At 33.2% G+C, this 27,186-nt stretch overlaps 1 protein-coding gene across 3 annotated transcripts in view; it reads right to left on the minus strand.

The window, feature by feature from the left end:
- Positions 1-10,589: 10,589 nt before the first annotated feature.
- LOC134693953 (obg-like ATPase 1) overlaps positions 10,590-27,186 on the minus strand; it is a 51,285-nt gene continuing 34,688 nt past the window's right edge. For all 3 annotated transcript variants that reach the window (XM_063554931.1, XM_063554930.1, XM_063554932.1), the window contains exons 11-12: positions 26,065-26,187; positions 10,590-10,756 (exon numbers count right to left, since the gene is read on the minus strand). In XM_063554931.1, the coding sequence (XP_063411001.1) occupies positions 10,649-10,756; positions 26,065-26,187 (231 nt within the window). In that variant the 3' untranslated portion in view covers positions 10,590-10,648. The remainder of the gene's footprint in view (positions 10,757-26,064; positions 26,188-27,186) is intronic.

Here is a 27,186-nt window from a genome sequence, read left to right on the forward strand (position 1 = left end):
CACAGCAATAAGATCATATATAAGACCCTCGTGAGCCCGTAGCTAAAATTGAAAACCTGTTAAACATCGAAATTTGCCGAAATTTGCTTGATTTACTATCAAGCGAAGACAATAAAAATTTGCGTATATAGAGTGAACCCCCTATAAAAAAGAATACTGTGTTCTTAACCACTTCCCCTTTCGGTGATCTCTACAAATGATATTTTATTATATAGTACTAGAACACACCCGTGATATATCGCGGTTCCGTGACTAAATTTAATAACTTTAGTATTGTCATTTGATAAATTCATGCCGATTATAAAATACACAGTTGTCTCTGCTTTCAAATCTTTCTGTTTGAACCCGTCGAACTGGAACTTATCAATTATTGGTAATATTAATTATTTAGGAAAACAAAAGGTCCTGGAATGGAGTATTTTTAAATCAACAGCATTGTCCTATATTAGTTATAATTAAAGTTGAATTCTTTGATTCGCTGTTTTACGTCATGCCCGTTAACAAATTGAAAACTGTACCTATACGCCTTATTTTTAGTCCAGATATTTAGTATTCGTATTGTTATCTTAGAAAGTCTAACTGATCAAAATACTACAATAGGTAACAATTTGACAATTAAGTAGTGTCAACCCTGTGATTATGACCCGTGTAATACTATATAGCATATTAATCATGAATACACCGTTTGGTGGTGCGCCTATCAAATGCGGAACGTACAGATTAGGTAATCGATAACAGGTGAATATACTATTGGTATCGGTATCGGTATTGGACTCGACCCGGAACTTCTTAATTATTGGCAATATTAATTACGTGGAAAACAAAAGGGCCTGGAGTGGTGTAATTTTCAATCTACACCTTTGTACTATATTAGTTATATATAAAGTTGAATTCCTTGATTCGTCGTTTTTACGTGATGACGGCTGACAAATTGGACCTCGTAATTTTAGTATTATAGATGTTAATAAGAGATCTCTTTTATGTACAGTAACAGTAAGCTGTTTTCTTTGTTCAGTAGCAGCTGGAACTTTTAATTTAAAGTACCATTTCTATGAATACACCTTATAACATTTGTCCACATTTACAGGACATCACAGAGGTTCCAATAAAAGAGAAAATGTCTGAAGTCCCAATGGAAAAGTGATAGATGTATGACGTCAATAGTTCAAGTGCTAAACAGAAACAAGTGGTTGCTGTGTAACATACATTGTATATCTTACATAGTTTGGAACATAAATTAGGCTGTTTGTTTTGAATTGTTTTACATTTGTAAATTTGGGCCCTTTTATACATAATTTTGCGGTGTGGGCTTTGGTCATGGTTGAAGGAGGGTTGAAGGCCATACAGTGACCTATAACTGTTAATTTCTGTGTCATTTTGTCTCTAGTGGAGGGTTGTCTCATAGACAATCATACCACATCATCTTTTTTTTAAACAAGGTCAATTCTGTTTTTTTAGTCATTAATTACTCTGAATACCTTATCAGATAGTAAATTCTTGTGGCAGTAATTAAAGTATTCTGTGAAATGATAAACACTGATTGGAATTGTGTGTTGAGGATGTCTGTTCTGATGTTCTAATGTTATGTCCAATTTTGAAATATTTGAAGTTGATCTTTTCTTTAGTGGTGGTATTTGTGAGTTCGGATCTAATTTAGTGAATACTGATTTGAATTGGTTGTTTAGAATTTCTGCCTTTTCTTTGCCGTCGTTTGTAAGGCCTCCATTTGACTTTAGTGGTGCTACTCCTATATTATCTTGCTTCTTTGCTTTCATGTAGTTCCAGAATGGTTTAGAACTATTCTTTTCAAAACCTGCATTGATGATGTCATTAATATAGTTCCATTCTGCTTTTCTAAATTGGCGTTTGCAGTCTTTTTGGAATTGTTTATATTCTTTGTAACTTCCAGTTTTTCTAGCATGTTTGTGCAACCTAGCTTTCCGTTTTAGCATTTTGCGCAGTTTTCTGTTTAACCATGGGACAGAGTGCTTTTTCTTTATCATTTTAGATGGTACGTTTGTGTCAATTGTTGCTTGTACACCGTTCTTGAAGGTTTGCAAGGTTTTATCTATTGGCATATCGTGTATATGATTATAAATGTCCTTTGTTATCATATTTATGTCTGTTTTAATCTGATCCCAGTTTGCTTTCCCAAACATGTATCTTTTCTGTGGGCGTTGATTGCAATAGTATGGTTTTATCAGAGACATATATATATGTCTCTGGTTTTATCAACGAGTCTGTAATGACGATATCATGGTCTGAAAATCCCGGTGCATTGCCAGTTGCCAGTTGATTTAATAAGGGACGGGTTGTTTGTGAATACCAGATCTAACAGATTTCCCTCTCTTGTTGGTTTGTCGTGTATTTGAACGAGACCTTGTTCAATAGATAGGTCCATAAGTGCTTGTTGTACTTCTTCTTGTAGTAGTGTACTACGTCTGTTGAAATCAAATGTACGATCAACAATGAACAATGACAGGTTATCATCGCTAGCATTACTGCATATTCATCGGGATTTCAGTGTGAACATAGACAAATAAATAGAGAAGCTCGTTTCTGCCTAGACCCGAAGAGCAGATTTTGGACAATTTTGAGTAAATTCTGTATCAGAAAAATGTGTAGTTTATATTTTCAATTAACCATGATTTACTCTATTCAGAAGCTTTATGAATAGTTTTACATTCATAAATTGTTTATAAGTCCTATCTACATGTAGCTCCTCTTTCAACTGTCCTATGACCGAAAACCGAAAAAAAACCGGGTTACACTAATGTCTACATCTACATAATACTTCTTAACTTCAATATGTTGAAGATTACAAGAATGTCCTGACAATGACCTGACAGAAATGAAAATGCTTAATACTTTTTTATTATTGGAAGGATTTACTTGAAATTTGGAATAAAGCAAGATTAGAACTTATATTTAATAAATAAAATAAAATTAAAAAAAAATAATATTTTTAAGAGTTAGAAAACTTGACCTGACCAACTTGACTTTGAAACTACTAATGTCATGAACAATATGAAACGGATAAAACATGTTTTATTATTGACAGGATAGACTTCAAATTCGATACCAAGGAAGATTAATACATTTGATACAAAAATATAAGAAAAAATAAGAAAACAAATATTTTCAAGAGTTAGAAAACTTGACCTGACCAACTACGTACTCCCGTGACTAATGTCCTGACCGATGTAAAATGCTAATAACGTTTTTGTTATTTGAAGGTTCCTGACTGTAACAAAAACATGCATTACTGAGAATATAAAATATACGTGTGCATCACACCACTTTGATAGAAAAAAGTGAAATCGATGGACAATTTTGCTCTGGCAAATAATCTTTTATTGCAAATATTTGCATCAGTTTACAGTTAAATATATACTGTTTCGATATTCTTTTTGTATTTAAGTAGAATATTCGTATTTCCTATCAAAAAATATGTTTTCCTTGAGGATCCCAAAATACAACTGACTGTATACAGAAGCGATTTCAGACTTTTTGACTGTATGATCAGCCATGATTTTGAAGGAAAAAATACAACGACAATTTGAAAGTATATACGTGTCTATGTTATATTATGAACTGTCTAGGGAACTATAACGTGTATTCTAATATGACGTGCTTTTTTTGCTTTGTAAACAACACTGTGATAAATTTCTCGATATATCTATTACTTAGCGCAGACTCCATGGTGTACACAATAATGGCTGTTACAATATACTTCCCATGTAAATCCACATGTATGATTGATACCTCAGGCCCGTAGCCAGGACTTTCCAAAGGGGGGTTCGTTGGACTCACAAACTCGACTTTAACAGTCACAATTCGACCAGAACATTGACCTTAACAGTGCTTATTTGTTTTCAAGGGGGGGGGGGGTTAATCCGAACCCCCCTGGCTACGGGTATGTACCTTTTGCCGATCTTATTGTTTTAAAAATTTCAATTAAAAAAAGACAAAATCAGTTTTATTCTTATTGGGATGCATAATAAAAAGAAGTAATGCACAAGACCTCGTAGAAACCAACAAATTAAAATTAAAATAAAATTTCGAGAAAGTCTATAAATGTTTTTGGCGCATTTAAGACATTTCAAAACATGACGTCATACAAATGAAAACGCTAGAGTTGAAAGTTTTCTGTTACGTGAACCATTGAAATGTAGTTTACTATTGTATTAAAATTGATTATCAAGGTAGGTTTTGTTAGATTTTCTATTCCATTGCATTATTCGCATATTTACTGATTTCAGCAAGTCAACATGGCGGCTTCTTAGTAACGAAATGTCAACTTTGGATTTGACGGTAGCTTATGAGAAAATATGTTAATCATAATGTCAATTGTTGGTTTTGAGAATGAAACATATTTTTATTTTAGCAGTTGTTCAAGGAAAAATAAATGCAAGCAACGGATTTATTAGAATGTTTGAGCTTTATCTAAGGGGATCACCATTTGCTATTCTGGGGGTGGGTGGGGGGCAGGAGGATTTTGAAAATAAATAACTCAGCCTTGATAATCACAAAAATAAATGGTTTGTTCTTTGGTAGTTTGAAAATAAATTACCTGACTTGCATTGTATTGAAAATAAATAACTCAGCAGGTCTATAGCTTCTTGGGCTTTCAGCGGTTACAACACCCTTGGCCTTCCAAAAAAAAATTTGCCTCGCTTCGCTCGGCTAAATATGTTTGACTATACTTTTGAAAGAGGCTAGGTAAAACCAAACTTTAATACTATGTATGTATGCATTACATGTATATTGGTGGGATATATAAATGATTCATTTCATGAAGGAAAGTATAAAATACTTAATCTAATTATACTAATTGTCTTTTATAATATACTATGTATTTGACAATGTGTTTTGTTTCTCTTGTCTCGCTATGTATTTTCTTAATATGTTTTGTTTATATTGTCCTCTTGTACACAAGTATGTGTCTGAGGTTATGAATAAAATCTTGAATCTTAAAATTTCTGCAGGGGATAATGATTAATTTTGATTAAATGGTACACAATAACTTGACTATACACATGATACATGTATTATTCATAATTAACAAATATTTTTAAAATTGTATGTTTTCGAATATCATACTGAAAATATAGTTGTGAAAATGAATAATCATCCGTCCCTTGCTTTAATAAAAATGAAGAATCTTGCTTCAATAGTGCAGAAAATGAATAATCTGTCCTCTCAGTTTACAAAAATAAATAACTGATAAAAAACAAATCCCCCCCCCCCCCCAGAATATCAAATGGTCGTCCCCTAACAGGGGGTAAAAAAGAACAGCTACACACACAGCTTTACCCACCCTCACTTCAGTTTTTTAATGATAGTATTTGTCCTATTAGAATCGAAATAATTCATAGAAGCCATTGATTATTGGAAATTTACACATGGCCTGGGCCGTGATATTCGAATTTTATCCTGAGCGTTAGCGAGGGATAAAATTAACTGGCTTCCATGAATTATTTCTTAAACTTCTTTCATCAGACTATACAATTATATTTCTGATGATTTTTGTAGACGGCAAAATAATTGTATTTGTCAATCTTATTTAAAATCAAATGCCTAAAAAGCAATACATGATTCACTTATGGAGTTTGTAATAGTGTATCATTGCAGTTTTCTGTTAAGCTATTACATTTTTAAAGATTATTTACACCATTTGAGGCAAACTTTGCAGTGCAAGTCAAGGCTCCACGTTGAAGGCTGAACAGTGATCTATAATTGCTTATATTTACGACATATGGTCGAGGGAAAGTTGTATCATTGGCAATCGAATTTGTTGTATCATTGGCAATCAAATTTGTTGTATCATTGGCAATCAAATTTGTTGTATCATTGGCAATCATATTTGTTGTATCATTGGCAATCAAATTTGTTGTATCATTGGCAATCATATTTGTTGTATCATTGGCAATCAAATTTGTTGTATCATTGGCAATCAAATTTATTGTATTATTGTTATCAAATTTGTTGTATCATTGGCAATCATATTTGTTATCAAATTTGTTGTATCATTGGCAATCATATTTGTTGTATCATTGGCAATCAAATTTGTTGTATCATTGGCAATCATATTTGTTGTATCATTGGCAATCAAATTTATTGTATTATTGTTATCAAATTTGTTGTATCATTGGCAATCATATTTGTTGTATCATTGGCAATCATATTTGTTGTATCATTGGCAATCAAATTTATTGTATTATTGTTATCAAATTTGTTGTATCATTGGCAATCATATTTGTTGTATCATTGGCAATCATATTTGTTGTATCATTGGCAATCAAATTTGTTGTATCATTGGCAATCATATTTGTTGTATCATTGGCAATCAAATTTGTTGTATCATTGGCAATCAAATTTGTTGTATCATTGGCAATCATATCACATCTTTTTTGAGATTATACATGTAAATTGAAATATTTACAACTTAATACAACATGCAGTGATTTGTTTAAAAACTTGAGGTATTATAAAATAAACCTTCAAAAACTAATAAATAGGTGTACAGTGGCATTATTTAATAAAGAATCTAAAAAGTTTTTTTGATATATAGTAAGTTTAGGAGAGTTGCGTATAGTAAATGGGTACCACCCAATAAGGTAGTGGAAAAGCTTCACGGAAAGAGAAAACAGTGATTTTTCGATAAATCAAAGTAAGAGATTCACAATTGAATTTAAAACCAGATGCTCCGCAGGGCGTAGCTTTATACAACCGCAGAGGTTGAACCCTGAACGGTTGGGGCAAGTATGGACACAACATTCAAGCTGGATTCCGCTCTAAATTTGGATTGTGATTAAATAGTTGACACAGCATAGGTTTCTGACACAGAATGAATGTATTCAAATGAACTTAAAATTTTTGTTTTCTCTTAGAGCAATTCACTATGCTGTTGAATATTAATCTTCTCAAAAAAATGTTTGAAGAAATTTTCTTTTTATTTATGAAATTTCAAATGAGAAAAATTGAACCCAATTTTTTAATCACATCCCCCTTTCCCTTATTCCAAAACTAATTTTCACTTAAAATATTCTAATGGAATTTGCAACAATCAATACATCATAAAATATTCAGATGTAAAAAAACTGCTTGTTATCACTGAATGGTAAAGATTATTTAAATTTATCAGTTGGTAGTAAAAAGTGAATATACATTGTATATTGTATATAACAAAGATTTAAGTTGATTCTGGACAAAGAAAGATAACTTCAATTAAAAAAAATTCTTGCAGATATTTCTTGCTTACTATACTGGACAAAGAAAGATAACTCTTAATTAAAAAAAAAATTGCTATTTCACAATATTGTGAAATTAGATATTTCTTGCCATTGCACAATACTGTGCAATTGAAAAGACTTGCTATTGCACAATACTTAATATAATAATTTTAGATCCTGATTTGGACCAACTTGAAAACTGGGCCCAGAATCAAAAATCTAAGTACATGTTTAGATTCAGCATATCAAAGAGGCCCAAGAATTTAATTTCTGTTAAAATCAAACTTAGTTTAATTTTGGACCCTTTGCACTTTAATTTAGACCAATTTTAAAACTGGACCAAAAATTAAGAATCTATATACACAGTTAGATTTGGCATATCAAAGAACCCCAATTATTCAATTTTTGATGAAATCAAACAATGTTTAATTTTGGACCTCGATTTAGGCCAACTTGAAAACTGGGCCAATAATCAAAAATCTAAGTACATATTTAGATTCAGCATATCAAAGAACCCCAAGGTTTCAATTTTTGTTAAAATCAAACTAAGTTTAATTTTGGACCCTTTGGACCTTAATGTAGACCAATTTGAAAACGGGACCAAAAATTAAGAATCTACATACACAGTTAATTTCGGCATATTAAAGAACCCCAATTATTCAATTTTGATGAAATCAAGCAAAGTTTAATTTTGGACCCTTTGGGCCCCTTTTTCCTTAACTGTTGGGACCAAAATTCCCAAAATCAATACCAACCTTCCTTTTATAGTCATAAACCTTGTGTTTAAATTTCATAGATTTCTATTTCCTTATACTAACGCTATGGTGCAAAAACCAAGAAAAATGCTTATTTGGGTCCCTTTTTGGCCCCTTATTCCTAAACTGTTGGGACCTAAACTCCCAAAATCAATACAAACCTTCCTTTTGTGGTCATAAACATTGTGTTTAAATTTCATTGATTTCTTTTTACTTAAACCAAAGTTATTGTGCGAAAACCAAGAATAATGCTTATTTGGGCCCTTTTTTGGCCCCTAATTCCTAAACTGTTGGCCCCTTATTCCTAAACTGTTGGGACCTAAACTCCCGAAATCAATACAAACCTTCCTTTTGTGGTCATAAACATTGTGCTTAAATTTCATTGATTTCTTTTTACTTAAACCAAAGTTATTGTGCGAAAACCAAGAATAATGCTTATTTGGGCCCTTTTTTGGCCCCTAATTCCTAAACTGTTGAAACCAAAACTCCCAAAATCAATCCCAACCTTTCTTTTGTGGTCATAAACCTTGTGTCCAAATTTCTTAGATTTCTATTAACTTAAACTAAAGTTATGGTGCGAAAACCAAGAAAATGCTTATTTGGGACCTTTTTGGCCCTTAATTCCTAAAATGTTGGGACCAAAACTCCCAAAATCAATACCAGCCTTCCTTTTATGGTCATAAACCTTGTGTTAAAATTTCATAGATTTCTATTCACTTTTACTAAAGTTAGAGTGCGAAAACTAAAAGTATTCGGACGACGACGACGACGACGCCAACGTGATAGCAATATACGACGAAATTTTTTTCAAAATTTGCGGTCGTATTAAAAAATGATAAAGAATCTGAAAAAGATTCATTAAGTTATGACACGTGTCTGAAGAAAAATGCGGATATAAAATAGATACGACCAATATAAGGCTATGGCAAAGTCCGTATTTTAGATATAGAAACATCAAAAATATTTTTACCAAAAATTCGAAATAGAAGGTCCATAATGCATTAATTGATTAGAAATGGAGCAATTTCAGAAAACTTTAATATTTGGTTAAGGAGGTGTTGGAAATACCTAAGTATCTTATATAAGGAAACCCCATAAAAGATTTTTACTTAAATTTGAAATAGACGGTGCACAATACAGTCATTATCATTTATGATATTAAAGAAACCAGAGAAAGATGAATTAATGATATATCAGTTACGGATCCCAAAAAAAGGGGGATCTGGCGGTTTGAAACATTTTAAAACTATCAGTGCATTTGTTTGGGAACATATATATGGAATCCCCTTTTCTCCTGGATTGGACCCCCTCTCCATTTAAAAATGACAGGAACCCCCAAAGTATATTAAGTGGTTTATGAGGAGATGCGCTTACAAAACCAGTAAAACTGATTGTACTGGTCCAATGGACGAACGGATTTAGCAGACTTTCTTATCATTATAAACCCCCGCTTTACAAAGTGGTGTACAATTGAGTGTCAAAGAGATAGGTCTACATCCAAAACAAAGTGAAGGAACTGTGAAGGAATCTATTATAGGCTACAGTACAGCCTCAAATGTGTGTAAATACATGAATTTTTATATAACACTTAAATCTGTGTTTTGTAAAATTTTAAGTATAACAGATAACATTTCTGAAACTTATATATACAACAAACCTTCTCCTTATTTTAGCAACATTTAAACATCCTTGTACTTAATGTAGTAAGTCGAGTACACCCTATCAAGCTTAAACATGTTTCATAATTTTTCAGGATGTGAATTTATTAAAATATATTTGTGTTATTTACAAAAATGCCACCTTTTAATGTATCGTAAATAACTTTGAAATCACCACTAGAATACAGTGAAGTAAAGACTGATCATACAGTTTCAAAATATACAAGCAAGACTGATCGTACAGTGAGAAATTCAAACAAGTTTAATTTTCTTATTTCTTGCTTCAAAGATCTGGTTGAAACTTTTACCACGACTTGAAATATACTTCATTTAGTTAATTAAGTCTCTTTTTTTACGTTTATTTGAACACAAAGAAGGTAAAAAGATTGTTTTTATGTTCACCTACTGATTTTCCTTGATGATGCACTTGAAAATCTCTTGATTAAGACAATGATACAAATAATGAATGTGCTGAATTAAATTCTAAACCATTTCAAAATATCGTTGTCAGCTGAATTTATCATTAAGCAAGGTACAGATGATCTACGTTTAATTCAGTATATCCATCAAATTCAAAATGTGATCCAAAAAGTTTTCGCTTCGAAAATCGCGACTTCCGGATAGCGTACAGAATAGTATCTACACTGTGGACTTGAGATATTTACATTACTGATTAGCAACATTTAACTTTTATACTGCACATTATAGTTTACATAATTTTTTAGTCTACTAATATATATTGAAAACATTAACAACGACATCGGATGCCAAGTGATGAAAAAAGCTCACTTGGCCCTTCAAAACTTTCTGGACTCAAGAAAACCACTGCCAGCATTTGCAGTTCAAATGTGCTTTTATCATTTTATGACAACTTTGCATTCAAATAGTCAGGGTTATTTTGGCCTAATCTAATCCCAACAAAATGAATTATAAATCAAGACTAGAATTTTAATAATTTATTTATGTTTGTGAATAAAATTCTTTCTGTTTGTGAATAACTTTATTTCTTTTTGTCCTTTAATCCTGCTCCAGCATTGAATTTAAACAAGATAATGTCCCCATCTTCTACAACATAATCACGTCCCTTCTGTCTGTACTTGCCGTTTGCCTAAAACATAAATATATACTCTCAACTAGAGCAGATTTTTTCGTCATTAATGTCAACAATCTTTATCGTAACTAAGAAAAGCATGCTATTGACAATATTGCTTCTCAATTAAAAAAAGAAAGAATTGAACAGCAGCCTAATATTTATTGGAATTTTAATTTTTTTACATGTTTAACATTTATTTATCTCCATAACTTTTACACAAAAAAAGCCATGAATCTTCAACAGTGGGCACTCTCAAACATTGTGGACTGGTACAGAATTCATGACAAAAATCTCTTTATTTTAAACTCATCTTATCTGACCATTTATCTGTTTAAAGATTCTCTATATTTTCTATAGTTTTGCAAAAAAACATAAAAGAATATAAAAAAAAATCTTTTTTTAATTTTATCTTTGTAAAATTAAACCATTATATAATGGGACACAGATGATATAATATTATAAAGGGAGACAACTCAAAAACAACAAACATGACGCCTTCTAACTTCATACCTGATCTTAATTTTAAGGTAATAAGCATTAGTACAAGTTTCATAACATTTGAAAAGGGAAACGAAAAAATTCAGCAATCTTTCCATTCATAAAGCAGCATTACTCTAAAATGGTAAACGTGACATCACCAAATTTCAATCTGATATTGTTTTTTTTGTGGTAATAAGCATTTTGTATTAGTTTCATAAAAGAGGGACGAAAGACACCAAAGGGACAGTCAAACTCGTAAATCTAAAACAAACTGACAACGCCATGGCTAAAAATGAAAAAGACAAACAGAAAAACAATAGTACACATGACACAACATAGAAAACTAAAGAATAAACAAATCTGGTAAATAGTCTCATTCGGTAGGTCAAATTCATGAAAGGGAAGGGGATTGTAGTTACGACGTAAGGAACATATCCGATATCATTTGTGAAACGGTTATTCCATAACGGTCAACCAACTCGTGATGGCGTCCGTAAAATTTACGAAGGGATGATTTCAACTTCACCATTTGGAACTCTTGGTTTAATAGCTTCCTTGTGAGCAGTAACCCTCTATCAAGAAAATCATGATAGGAAATGCAAGCACGGGAATATCGTATCAATTGGGAGATATATACCCCGTATGCAGGTGCTGCTGGAATGTTGCTACTTAGAAATGGAAAGTTCACAATTGGAAAGCTGAAATCATCTCTTTTGTCGTAAAGTTTTGTCTTCAACCGACCCTCATTGTCAATTTCTAGATGTAAGTCAAGATATGAAGCCGACTTAACTGTATCTGTAGTATCCTTTATCTCCAATTCGATGGGATAGATGCGATCCACATAGTCACCAAATTTTGAATTGTTAAGTGAAAGAACGTCATCTATATAGCGGAAAGTAGAGTTAAAGGATATTGCTAACTTCTTATCTTTCTTCCTGAGAAGTTCCTGCATGAAGTCAGCCTCATAATAATAAAGAAACAAGTCAGCAAGTAGAGGGGCACAGTTTGTTCCCATTGGGATGCCGACAGTCTGTTGAAAAACACGTCCTCCGAACGTAACAAATACGTTGTCAATCAAGAAATCAAGCATCTTGATAATATCGGTTTCAGAGAATTTTTTGTTTGAATCAGAATGGTTCTTTACAAAGTATGATTTATCCCTCCCTAAGACAAGATACTTGTATCTACGTTGGCCATTCTTTTTTATGAAGCAAAGTAATACCAACTCTTTTAATTTGTCTTTTAGTTTGGAATGTGGAATACTTGTGTAAAGAGTAGAAAAGTCAAATGTTTTAATACTGTTACAAGATGAAAGAGAGTTAGATTGTATGTACTCTAAAAGATCTTTGGAATTTTTAAGTATCCACATCTGATTCACGCCACCTCTAGAATAGGCAGTTTCACAATAACTTTGAAGCCCATCTTTGATTGCTGATAAAATGGATGTTAATAATTTAGAAAGGGGTTTCGTGGAGCACTTGGAAGACTTGGAAGACCCAGCAATATACCGTTGTTTGTAAGGACACTTATGTAGTTTAGGTATCCAGTTCTTCATCTTTGGTTGAAATACCAAAGGAACAAAGAACAGACCTATGATTATCCAGGATTTCCTCTTTGGTAAGTGTCGTGAGGGTATATGTTGGGTTTCCAAGTGAATTGTCTATACCTAATTCGTTTATCAAGCAATTAATGTAATGACTTTTACAGATAAAAACGATGTTATTTGGGGCTTTGTCTGCGGGGACAACAACATATTCATCATGGAGGTCAGATAGGTGTTTAGCAACATTTGGATCTCTGAAGATTGACGTAGCATGGGCATTGATGGACCCATTCAGTTTCTTAATTCTGATTTGTATTAACGACCTCACTGCCTTAATCCATTCGGATAGAGTGTCTACGTCTTCCTTCTCGCGCTTAGCCCATTGCCTGGCATAATCCTCGACTGAATCCATCAAAATTTTAAAGTTGTGTTTCCAATTGATGGATTTAGGCTCACGATATTTCGGACCTTTCGATAACACGTTTCGTAGAGAAGTCTTATTAACAATGTTAAGGTCACCGGTAATAACGTGGCCAGCAGGATTATATGTGAATTGGGAACTAGCACAAGTGCAATCATGAGGTTTAGACTTGAAGTCGTCAATATCGAGATCCTGCAAAACGCGTTTGTAATTGAAAATTTTAGTTGCAATAGGTTTGGTATAGGTATAAGAAATTATTGGTACAGACTGGTCTTTGAAATAAGGAGGTATTTTCGATTGAACTAATTTATGATGAAGGATATTGCCTAGGTTGACGCCATCGAGACCTTTGTTGGCAAAGGAAAGATTTAGAAAAGATCTTTTCTCTTTTTCATCTTTTCCAATGCGAACTGGCTTGAAAAGTCTGTGACTAGCAATATCCGAAATTATAGCTTGTAGTTTATATTGGTTTGAATGAGGGTTTGTTACAGTGGATTCCAAACATAAATTGAACAGAGAATGAAGTTTTGAAAGGGGTAATGAATAAAGTTTCGTGCGAATGTGATGAATACCTAACGGTTTTTGTATGCATGGCAGCAAGTCATTAATAGAGACATCATGCAGAGAGGGTGATGTATAATGACGATGGCCATGACTACGTCTACCAGACTTGGGGTCAATTACATTGGAATGTAATTAATTAAATTACACATTACATTGCAAAAATGGTCAATTACACTAATTACACATTACACAGTTTTTGAAATGTAATTAATTAAATTACAATTACTTTACTAAAGTAATTAATTAAATTACACATTACATTTCATTATGATATTTTTTAACAATATTTTACATGTTTATATATTAATGCATGTGTAAAATATTCATGTAGGCATAGCTTAAGCGTTGCATTTGATAATCATATTGTTATTTTAATGTTTTATCAATTAGTCTGAATCTTCTGGGCTGAAAACAGCAATTGTAAATAGTCTTTCGACAGGAGCTTATGTTGTGCAAAATATTGCTCGATCAGGACATGGAAGTTTTATGATTAGAAGATCATTATATGGATAGGAAAGGGAACTTGTTCCTTTAACTTGCCAATACATCAAGGGGTATTTTGACATATCAGAAATGAACTCATTTGAATTAAACATAATATTAAACATAATAAAAATAAAGAAATTCTAAATGAATTGAAAATATATATTTTTTTATTTTACTTTAAAAATATTAAAAAATCTGCTTGTCACAATAATAAAATAATTTTTAGTACAAACAATGTATATAATGTCTAATATTTTGCTAATTAGATAAAATATCTGTAATAGTGGCATTGCCCCTGGACATTTTAATCTGATTAATTGCTGTTTGTTTTTACAGCTGTTAATTTTTATTTCTATAATCCTTTTGTGTATACTAATTTGACAAAATGATTGTATGCAGTGGTTTTAAATTCTAAATGAACTGTCTAAGAAAGATTTTCACAGTGACACATTTTTTTGTTTTTGTTTAACAAGGTGTTTATTACTTCAATCTATTTAGTTAAAGATTTTTCTTAAAAACTGAACAACCCTTATATATGTTAATCACATTTTTTCAAATTATAAGACTATTTAAAAAAAATCTGTAGGTCAAATAAATGATATAAAAACTTCAGAATAAATTATAGACTTCATATATTAAAAAAGCTTTGATATTAATATTTCAAAAGTATATATAATTATTCATATTATTAAACACTAATCCTTAACTATAACACCAAAACAGTACATGTACATTGTAATTGGAATGTAATTCAAAAGTAATTGAGCATTACATGTTTTTTTCAATGTAATTAATTAAATTACCATTACATGTAATTCAAAAAATGCTCAATTACACATTACATTCAATTACATGGAAAATTGTAATGCATTACACTTAATTACCATTACATTTTTAATTACCCCATCCCTGACGTCTACGTCGAGGAGTCGAGTTGAAAATATTCATCACATTCACCGAGTTACACGAAGGACTAGATAGAATACCTATACCATCAATTTTGTCATTGCAGCCATACGGTGTTGCAGTTCCCAATTGTCTAATCCAGTAGTCTTCTTTTTGTCTACGGAGAGTCGTTGAAAGATTAGGATTGTTCGAGCTATGGTATATTTTTTCAATAATTCGAACTGTCATAGAAACGATGGAATGATCGGGCTGATTGAAATGCTGGTATAGAATGTCGTTAGCATTGAGGTTAATGTCTGATCTATGACCGCACATACGTTTGTTTAGCCTTCCTTTCGTTTCACCGACGTATACCAAGCCGCAAAGGTTGCACTCTAATCCGTAGACGACATTTATCGATTTACAATTCAGATCATCGTAACTTCTGGTAAAATATGACTTCTTGGTCAAATTGCTAGTGAATTCAGCATCTGTAATTAAAATAGCACAAGTTTTGCAGCCTTTGGTCTCACATTTTGAAATGCGACAGTGTTGTACTGTGTCATCAAAAACCAAAATGTCTTTAAGGAGAACTGAACAAGGCTGTATATGTGTAATATTGCTGTTGTCACTAGGACGATGATCTGAATGAGTCGTGTTTGGGTTATTTGTCATGTCTGGTGATGAGGGGACACCTGCCGTATCAGACGACACCGTGTCCATGGTGACGTCTGTTTCGGACCTTTTTATACTGGGCGACGTCCGAGCCAGTTTCCTGTTAGTTTTTCGTAAGTTCATGCAATTGTAGTTTTGCTACTGGGCGGATGATGTCCTCGGGGACAAAATGTCCACCAGCAGAGACATCGACCCAGTGGTAATAAAAGAGGGACGAAAGACACCAAAGGGACAGTCAAACTCGTAAATCTAAAACAAACTGACAACGCCATGGCTAAAAATGAAAAAGACAAACAGAAAAACAATAGTACACATGACACAACATAGAAAACTAAAGAATAAACAACACGAACCCCACCAAAAACTAGGGGTGATCTCAGGTGCTCCGGAAGGGTAAGCAGATCCTGCTCCACATGCGGCACCCGTCGTGTTGCTTATGTGATTACAAATCCGGTAAATAGTCTAATTCGGTTGGTCAAATTCATGAAAGGGAAGGGGATTGTAGTTACGACGTAAGGAACATATCCGATATCATTAGTGAAACGGTTATTCCATAACGGTCAACCAACTCGTGATGGCGTCCGTAAAATTTACGAAGGGATGATTTCAACTTCACCATTTGGAACTCTTGGTTTAATAGCTTCCTTGTGAGCAGTAACCCTCTATCAAGAAAATCATGATAGGAAATGCAAGCACGGGAATATCGTATCAATTGGGAGATATATACCCCGTATGCAGGTGCTGCTGGAATGTTGCTACTTAGAAATGGAAATTTCACAATTGGAAAGCTGAAATCATCTCTTTTGTCGTAAAGTTTTGTCTTCAACCGACCCTCATTGTCAATTTCTAGATGTAAGTCAAGATATGAAGCCGACTTAACTGTATCTGTAGTATCCTTTATCTCCAATTCGATGGGATAGATGCGATCCACATAGTCACCAAATTTTGAATTGTTAAGTGAAAGAACGTCATCTATATAGCGGTTCATAACATTTGGTTGATGCAAACTACAGTAAAAGAACAGAAACAAAAAATTCAGCATTTTTCCATTAGTAAAGGAGCATAATTTTTATGTATAAAGTATTTATTTACGTTTTTTAATAAAGTATTAATTTACATTTTTTAATAAAGTATTAATTTACGTTTTTTAATAAAGTATTAATTTACGTTTTTTAATAAAGTATTAATTTACGTTTTCTGATTGAGTTAAGCCTGCCAATTGATATTTTATCATGTGTTTTTCTATGTTGTGATGTTATGCTATTGTTTCAGAAAAAGGGAAAAGGTTTGGTACCATTAAAACTTTTAATCCCACTGCAAATGTTTATGCACCTGTCCTAAGCCAGGAATCGGATGTACAGTAGTTGTCGTTTGTTAATGTAATTTATATGTGTTTCTCGTTTCTCGTTTTTTTTAATTTAGATTAGACCGTTGGTTTTCCCGTTTGTATGGTTTTACACTAGTAATTTTGGGGCCCTTTATAGCGTGTTGTTCGTTGTGAGCCAAAGCTCTGCATTGACCTATAATGGTTTACTTTTTTAAAATTGTTATTTGGATGGAGACAAACCTGTCAACTGACCCGTTGTAGGTTTGAAATTTTTCAGTCACGAATAATAGTTAGTAAACCGTGATTTAAGTATCGTGTTTAGATATATAATTTCGACGTTCGTGCAATAGTTTACATTTGAATAAGAATATGATGCTCAGAAGTGAGACGTCAGTTACCTACGGTTCAAAGAACTAGAAATTTATATGAACCAAGAAGTTGTTTAGGTTCAGTATCGGATTCACACATATTGAATAAAAATCGAGAAAACGTACCACAAAATTCAGCAACAAATGAAGTTGAAACAATGACCCGTGTTTCTGGAGGTAATACACCAATTTTCACTGATGAAAGTACCATACCAAGACATAATGATAGTTATAATGAAGAAGAAATAAACACAATGAGACAAGGGGATACAATTCCTAGATGGGAAATGAACAGAGAGGCTCATCAAAGTACCTTACATACTGACGATAGGCAAACAAACAATCAAAGTACAGAGAATACTATTCCACCTGAAAATAGAGAAACATATCAAAGAACTTGGAGTACTGGTTACTCAGAAAACAGAGATGCATATCAAAGTGCATGGAATACTGATCACTCGGACATGAGGGAAAATCCAAGTACTTGGAGTACTGATCATTCTGAACGACGGGAATTGAACAGAACATATGGCCAAAGCAATAAAGAACATCAAAGCACTCACAGTTCTGTTGAAAGGGAGATGTGTGAAATGAATAGACATGAACAGCAGAGAATGGACTATTCTGAAGTGGGAAGATATCAGTATGTTGATACTTATCCTGATCATAGACAGTCGTCATCTCAAAATTCTGATAGTACGCATCATGAAAGATTTATTGGGTACCCAGAGACTTCCACAAGACATTCAGAATTACTTAGAAATATGCCTGATTATACACATACCAACATTAATTATGCTGAACCTCAGACATATGGTTCGTCAGAATCTATACAACCAGTTAGAAGAACAGAATATCCAAGAGCAACTGCTGATAATATGTACTCGAGATATAATAGACCTCGTTGTCCAGAAAATGCATATTCCAAGGTATCAAATATGAGTCGTATGTCATCAAATGAACCACAACATAGACTTCCTTTTTATAACGGCAAAACTGAATGGGAATCATTTTGGTGTCCATTCCAGATCATTTCAAGAAGCTACGCTTGGGACAATCAGAAGCAAGCAACACAGCTGTTATTATGTTTGCAAAATGAAGCTTTAAACTTTGCTTCAAGGCTCCCACATGCAGTACAGACAGATATTTTTAGTTTGTTTGTTGAGTTGAGGAAGAGGTTCGGTGACAATATTTTACCATCAACACACAGAGCAGCGCTTCAAGATCTTAATAAGCAGAACAAAGAAAGCCTACAAGAATTTGCTTATAGAGTTGTAAACCTGATAAGTAAAGCTTACCCAGAAATTAAAGGGACTCAGCTATTCGAAGAATTGACTGTTCAACATTTCCTTTATGGTCTTAATGATGAAAATATGACGTATGATGTTATAAGCAAGCAGCCAAAATCTATTGATGAAGCTTTGAATATGGTCATGTGGCATGAGAGCTGTAGATCTAGGAGTGGTAAGAACCGCAAATCTTCAATACGAGAAGTACAGTTTGATAGCCAGTGTGAAGAAAACGATATCAGAAGGTTACACCATTCAACAATTAACATAAACAATACGTAACTGAAGAAAGACTTAACCAGTTTGGCAGAGAACTCAAAAATTCTATTATTGAGGGAATGGCTAATTTAAATAAAAAAATGCCTAGTTTGCCAAGTACTAACAGTAATAATTACCAGCAGTCCAATTACGCAAAGAAAACGGAGAGTAATAACAATAGGTGTTATAATTGCAATGGTATTGGTCATTATAGCCGTAATTGTCCATCAAAACAAGATAAATGGGATTCAAAGAGAAATGGCCATTATGGAAACAACCAACAAAGAGATGCATATGCACCACTCAAAACACCTTTCGATCCTTTAAACTAGAAAGGGCTGTGCCTGTAGGCCAAGCCATAGCCCCAAAGATTAATGAAGAAATTATGGAGAAAAGACAACAATCTATTCCAAAGAAGGAAATTGAATGTTTAAAAGGAAAATTTGTAACCTCAGAGAAAAACTCTTCTGAGAAACATCTAACTACTGAAGGTTTAGGCCCTTCAAGCAGTGATGTTAAAATTAGCAGTAAGAAATCAGACCAATGTAGCAAGAATGAACATATTGAAAAACCAGTTTTGTCCAGGGTGAATCAGTATAGAGATGATATGAATAAGAAAACTAGTGCTTTAACTTCAGGAATTTAACCAGAGAAACACTTTGAAGACAACGAATCTTCTGGTGATAGTGTTGATGGAGAAAATAGTGTATGTATTAACAGAGTTGAATCAGCAGTTATTCAAACGTCTGTTAGAATAAATGATTATGAGTTAAAAGGGGTAATTGACACAGGTGCTGAGGTCACTGTGCTCAGTGAAAAGGTTTATAGGAACCTTGCAAAAGAATATCATCTTGAGTTGAAGACAGCAACGCGTGGATTGTTAGTAGCTGAAGAGGGGAAAAAGATGTCAGCAACTGGTATGACAGAGATAGAAATGAGTTTAGGGCCACTGCGTTTTACTTGGCCAGTATACGTAGCACCTTTGAATGACGATTTGCTTCTTGGTTGTGATATTATTGATGAATTGGACATCACGTTAAATACAAAAAGTGGATTTCAAATAAAAGACATTTGGTATCCATGTGAAGTAAAGAGAAGAGAAAGCAACAGACTGTTGAAGTACCACAGTGGACAAATGGTGGATGCGCACCAGAAAGGTGGATCTTTGAAAGAAGAGGGGAACAGTTATCAAAAAAGTGATAAAGGCAGAGTCAGAGGTGGTAATAGACATTACAACAGAGGCAGTGGTAGACAATGCAATCAATTGATTAACCAAGGCAATTATAGTGGACAGTACAACAGAGGTAATGACAGACAAGTTAATCAGGAGAATAACCGAGACAATTATAGACAAAAAGAAAACAGACAACACAATTAAGAAGAGAGACCACAAAGAAGTGATTTAGATAAAACTCTAAACAACCAGAAACCAAATGTAAAACACCGAGATGAAAGACCTAAAGACAAAAACCATGATGATCATATGAGAGATTCTAGTCCAGACTGGCAAGAGAAATTGAGGCCAAAAGACAAAAATGGTGAGGATCATACCAGGGACCCAAGTTCAGATAAAAGCCTACCTAAACACTGCACACAGTATACTATTGGTTCTTTAACTGATGCTGCATTAAAAGACCAGTCAAATGAAGTACTAAGTAAAACAGTTGAAGGTCCCAAAGGAATTGATATAAACCAACAAGGTCTTGATAATCAAAATATGGAATGGAATGCGCAACAAGACCAAGGAAAAGTTTTCTACAATAAAAACCAACGTGAACAAGATTACAGACCTCAACACTACAACAGAGGAAAAGATCAAAAACGACAGGTATTTAATAAAAAATGGGACATTTCTCAGGGTCAAGTGAGATATCCGAAGCATCATATTTACAACAACAGACGGTATGACTCTCACAATCAAGACAGAAGTCAACGATACCAAAGTTTCTCTGACAACAACCATAGTTACCAGCAAGGTCAAAGATACAATATAAGAGACTATCAACAAAATGAAGACAGGAGACAAAAAAAGATCATGGAGAGAAAAGTCAGACATCAAGCTATCAAAGGCACTAGCATTTATTTTAAGACATGATGCAGAAAGACAGGGATATAAAATGATGCCAGGAGATTTTCTTTATGCTGATGAAATTCTAAAAAGGCAAAGCAATCTATGTGATTATGACCTTGAAGATGTAAAACGAATTGTGGAAACAAACGACAAGAAGAGATTTCATATGGAGCCAGATAAGGAAACTGGAAAAATGAAAATCAGAGCAAACCAAGGACATAGTATTGACGTAGAGGATCTTGAATTAAAACCATTATTAAATGCCAAGGAAGTTTCTATGGTTGTCCATGGAACCTACTATCATTCTTGGGAGAAGATCAAACACACAGGTTTAAGTAGAATGGGTAGAAACCATATCCACTTCGCGACAGGAGAACTAGGAGAAAATGGAGTCATCAGTGGCATCAGACAATCTTGTGAAGTAATGATATTAATAAATTTAGAGACAGCCTTAGCAGATGGGTTTAAGTTTTTCCGGTCAGCCAATAATGTAATACTTTGTGCTGGAAATGAAGATGGAGTTATTCCACCTAAATACTTTGTTCATGTACTTGCCATGAGACGACAACCAGAAGAGGAAATAACCTAACCATTGTCACAGAAGAAAAGAACAACTGGGAAAAGAAAATAGGAAGATATAAAACGTGGTGTTCTTTACGTATAAGTCACCTGTTGATAAACTGTATAAATAAATTTGATAATGTTGATGAATTATTGCTTAATGTTGTTTTTTTGTTGACATTGTTATGTTTTTATTGTTATGAAAATGCATTTACAGAAGAGGTGATTTTGAAATTTAGAAATTTTGCATTAATTGTGTATTTTACATGTCGTTAGGCCTTTTTTTTTTAATTAGTTGGTTTACGGATCCGCCGACCCGATTTTGTTTAAAAGTGAAATAAAATTAAAATTTTGATTTCGTGTTGTTTTTTATTCCGCCGACCCGATTTTTCGAGTGCTGTGAATAAAAAAATCCGAGGCGTTCCAAAACGTTTTGTCTGTGTCAATAAAGCGTTTGTAGTGAACGGCGTATTTTGAAAAGCTTCGAAATGACGCAGATGAATTCAAAAACCCAACGAGGGAGGACCACGAAGTCTGACGGCTTCATCTACTTTCAGTTGAATATCAACGTACTGAGAGCACTTTTATCAAATGCAAACCTAAGAAAACAATCGGCGATGCAATATTCGACAATATGGCTGATGAAAATGTTGCCATTGTCAAGGTACAAACAGTTTCGCCACCAAACAAAACTATCTGCAGTTACCTGTTGAAAATAAAACATTGATCTCAACTTTTTATTTCTTTGCCACCATTTCCACTTTTCAGCGAACGGGATTCATGCATAATTTAGATGCTAACAAATTTCTTGTCTGTACAAAATATGTGTTTTAGTCAAACTTTGGTACATTGCTATTTCTTCATCAGCATGATAGGATCATGAACACAGTTGATTATCAAACATTTCATAAATCAAAGAAATTTGTTTATGTCAAGTATATTGTCCTCAAAAGATTTTTGGGTCAAACATGCACATATATTCATACGTGAAGACCACGTGCACCTTAAATGTGATGGTATTGTGTTCACCTGGAGAGTGAGAGATCTTGGGTTTGAACCTTGACCCGGTCAAATCAAAGACTTAAAAATTGGTATCTGCTGCTTCTTCGCCAAGCATGCTGCAATTGCAATTATTAAAGGAGTCAGAATAATGTGTTTGGGTAAGGTAACATATCTTTGGGGGAACTGTTACCTTGTGAGCTAGCACATTTAAATTCTGGCTCAGTGTGTCAGTTTAGCATTTCATTTCTCATTATCATATTCTCATCCTAATTATGCATCTGATTAGCCACTAGACATTAAACAACAATTGACCATCCATCCATCAAATGCAAAGCATATCAAGATAAGAGCTAAACTATTTCTCCTCCTCAACCCCTGTAATGTCATGAATGAACAGCATTTTTTTTTTTTTTTTCCTCCGACTCAAATTTTTCAGAACAGTTATACGTGAACAAAAAAAAAAATCTAAGGTTGCTATTTTATTTTTATTTTTTTTACCTCCTCCGACCCTAACCTTTGACACTAGTTGTCCGTAAACCAACTAATTAAAAAAAGAAAGGCCTTATTGTTGATTTTTTTTTTTTTACTGTAATTAAGGTAATGTTTTAATTTCGAGGGCGAAATGATTTTTTGAAAAGGGGGGCAGTGTTGTGAAAGTATAATTTACACGACGTAACGTTATATTTATTCCCGTACTTTCACTTTCCCATTGCTGACGTCAACTTCCGCCCAGCAATTGTTTATATGGTTTTGAAGAGTGAAGTTACGTTGGAGAATAAGAAGATTGGTTTTTGACTTATTACATATTTTATAAAAGGTAAACAGCATACATTTTACACACTATAGTATTTTACTGATCTCCGCATCAGATTCTAAATATATACTTTGCCCTATTTATAGATCGTAGTTTCCCCTGTTAAATATAGTGCAATCAGCAATTCAAACACATTAACGTTGGTTGTTCATTTGTCATTATTTATTCCCGTATTCCTGTGTGAATAAACTGTGTTGTATATTTATTGTGTATTATAATAAAGTATTGTATTTTTACATGTTGTTTGCATATAAACTTAACTGCCATATAAAGTTGTGGTAATTGTTTAATGAGACAAATATACTTGTTGTGAAGCCCATGTATGATTTTACCCGCTCGGACTCGTTTGTTCTAAATAAGTAAGTTCACAACACAGGTCATAACCTGCATTTTCATCGTCACAGGTTGACAGGTATGATGGAGAGTTGTCTCATTAGCCTCACACCACATCTTCCTATATCTTATAACTCTAGAAGAGTTTAAGTGATGGCACCAAAATTCCAACTTGATGCGTGTTTGTGGCAATACTGTACAAGCATAATTTTTCGTGGAGGATTTAATTTTGTTTATTTCATTGAAAGAATATATCCCAAGAAATTAAAACCTTAAAATAAATTTATCCTACATATAATATCCCTTCCATTTACTGGAAACAACAAAAAATAATGTTTCTACAGTAATCATTGCGTAAAAGTTTACAAATATTTAATCAAAGTTAGGCCAACTAAAATTAATTAGTAGATTTTCATCCAAATTTTTGAAAAAAATGGGGCGGGTGGGAGAATTTTATTTTTTTAATTTATTTCATATTACACCTCCTTGTCGCGTGTTATTCATATATGCAAGTGCAATGATAAGCTTATATCATGTAAATACATGCATAAGGTATCATGTATAAGACAAAAACAATCAAAACCAAGGAGTAAACAAAGACTCATAAAACCAAAAGACATTTACATCAACAGTTACATATGATAAATAAGAAACAACACGAACTCCACTGAAAGCCGGGAGTGAAATCAGGTGCTCCGGAAGGGTAAGGATTTCCTGCACCGTATACGGCACCCGTCATGTTATTTCTTTGTTCAGTTCGGAAATGATGGAAGGTTATTATGACTGAGGAAGAATATCAGATATGATTTCAGACACACTTTTGTCATAATGGCCAATCAGCTCATGATGGGGACCATAACATTTCTTGAGTGATGACCTTAATTTGATTGATTCAAAGCCCGGTCTTAGCATCTTTTTAGAAAGCAGTATTCCTCTTTCAACAAAATCAACGTACTGTGAGCTAGCGCTAGAGTAGCGTATCAATTGAGACGTATACTCCATATGCTGGTGCCGCTTTTTCAAATTCGTAAATATATATCTCTAATTGGCAACCACTGTTCTACATGTAATTGCCAATTTAGAAACCTATTTTAAAGTAAACAGCAGAAACGTGGAGAAATGCTCTCTTCAGTTGGACTACCTACACCAAATATATTTTTTGCTTTCTAAGCAATGTTTTGTTGTCCTAATAAAATTAAGCAAATGCATTGGTATGCAACACAAGTATGATAAGTACAGAATAAAATGAAAACTCAAACAGTGTTGAAATAATAGGGTTGGTCCTTAATATGCAAGATGCAAATGTAATTAGTTTAATGACTCTATCGTTGGTATTGGGACAGAGGATGTTTGCTGTTTGTCTACAAAAAACGAAAGGCATAGCTAAATCTTAATCTAAGGGCTTGCTTTAAATTACTTAATTAAAAATGCGTATGTTTGTTGACTTTCTGAACTCAATGTACGGTCACAAATCTAACAATTTCATGCTTGTGTCAATTTCTTTAATCCAGTCATGATTATTGTACCAATGTGTTCTACGATTCTTACGCTTTTGGGGTTCATTCACAGTCCAAATTGCTTGACACAAAGTCATTGTATTTTTAAAAAAAAATCCAAGGGGTTTGTGACATACAGCATTTGCGTTCTTAAACACAGCGTATTCCTCATAACCCGAATATTTCACGCCCTTCTCCTAATCAATCTTTTTTCTCGGTAAATGGTGTTGTCATTATAGATCAGCCGAAAATATCGAGTTAATCATTTAATAAGAATACTCCAAGAAATACGAAAACCGAAATTTGAAACAGGAAGTTTTTATTCTTTAGTTTTCTATGTTGTGTCATGTGTACTATTGTTTTTCTGTTTGTCTTTTTCATTTTTAGCCATGGCCTTGTCAGTTTGTTTTAGATTTGTGAGTTTGACTGTCCCTTTGGTATCTTTCATCCCTCTTTTAAATGAAACAAAATTATCTAAGTTACCGGTAACGGAAATGAACAAAATCCGGAAATCGTAATTTTTTCAAAAATAAAAAAAATCGGGGCGGAAAGATTTCAGAGGGGCGGGTGGGGATGGAAATCTATCAATTAATTGTAATTGGCCTTAGTGTAAACTAAAGAGAGCAGAAACCAACTTGGCACAGAGGAACAAGAAGAAAAATAAACAAAAATGTCTATGATTCCCATGAAAAAACTCTTATAAAATACAATTGCCCAACATTTCTTTCTCCTAAAATAACATTTAGTTACCTTGCATTCTGCTTCTGAACCATGCTCTTTGAAATCATTGAATCCCATCACTTCTGCCATAATAAAACCTCTTTCAAAGTCGGTATGTATTCTACCAGCAGCCTGTGGAGATTTGGTGCCCACCTGAGAGAAAAAATGGAAAATTGAAAAGATTTATAAAGTACCAATATAACATCCTTTGTATGTTCATGTTATCTTTTTCAGCTATATTTGCAGTTATTATTATCATTCTGATTGCCTGATAAATCCATTTCCATAATCAAGTGTGTAGTTTTCTTCTTTAGAATTGTTAAGCATAAGTAATTTTTGGTCCTTTCACAGCTGACTATGGGGTTTTGGTTTAGCTCATTGTTGAAGGTGGTGACTTATAGTTGTTAACTTGTACATCATTTTTTCTATGGTGGAGAGTAGTAACACAACTTCTCATTTTATAATATGGTAGATGAAATGTTTAAGTTTAAGGTGGTACATAACACTACAGGGAGATAACTCTAAAATCAGATGAATATTTTAATCAATCATGTTTAATTATCATGTAAAAATTAAGCTTTCAAAGTATGAAATAAGTGTTTTTCAAACTGCTATACATACGACCAAAATTTTTCAATAAAATGTGTGGTTCTATATAAAAAAAAAATCATCAAAGGGATAAAAGGGGCACTAGCTGTCAAATTCATGTTCACCGATTTGACTCAAATTCTCATATTTGATTTATAACAATGCAAAACATTTATCCAAACTATCAAAAGTCTGAAATAAACAGTTTAGAGCGCATGGGGTAGATAATATACAGGTTTGTTTCCTGTGTATTTTAGTCCAGACACCATCTAATTAACTATTGATTTGACCTCAGATGACCATATAAGCGATGTAAACATAAACAAAGATATGAATAGATTAAACCAATACGTGCAATTGGATTGTTATAGGTCTGTTTGAGTTTATTCTATAAATTAAAAATAGATGTTTCTCATTGTTTTTAACCGTATAAGAATGATTTTATGTGCATCGAATTAGTAATCAATTGATTTACCGTAGTTTTACTTTCATTGTTGACATTCTTTTTCTTTAAACAACCAGTACACGTACAATGCATACGTTGTCAATTTCTAGCTAGGGGTT

This window comes from Mytilus trossulus, chromosome 13 (genome assembly GCF_036588685.1).
Source record: "Mytilus trossulus isolate FHL-02 chromosome 13, PNRI_Mtr1.1.1.hap1, whole genome shotgun sequence".
Lineage (NCBI taxonomy): Eukaryota > Metazoa > Mollusca > Bivalvia > Mytilida > Mytilidae > Mytilus > Mytilus trossulus.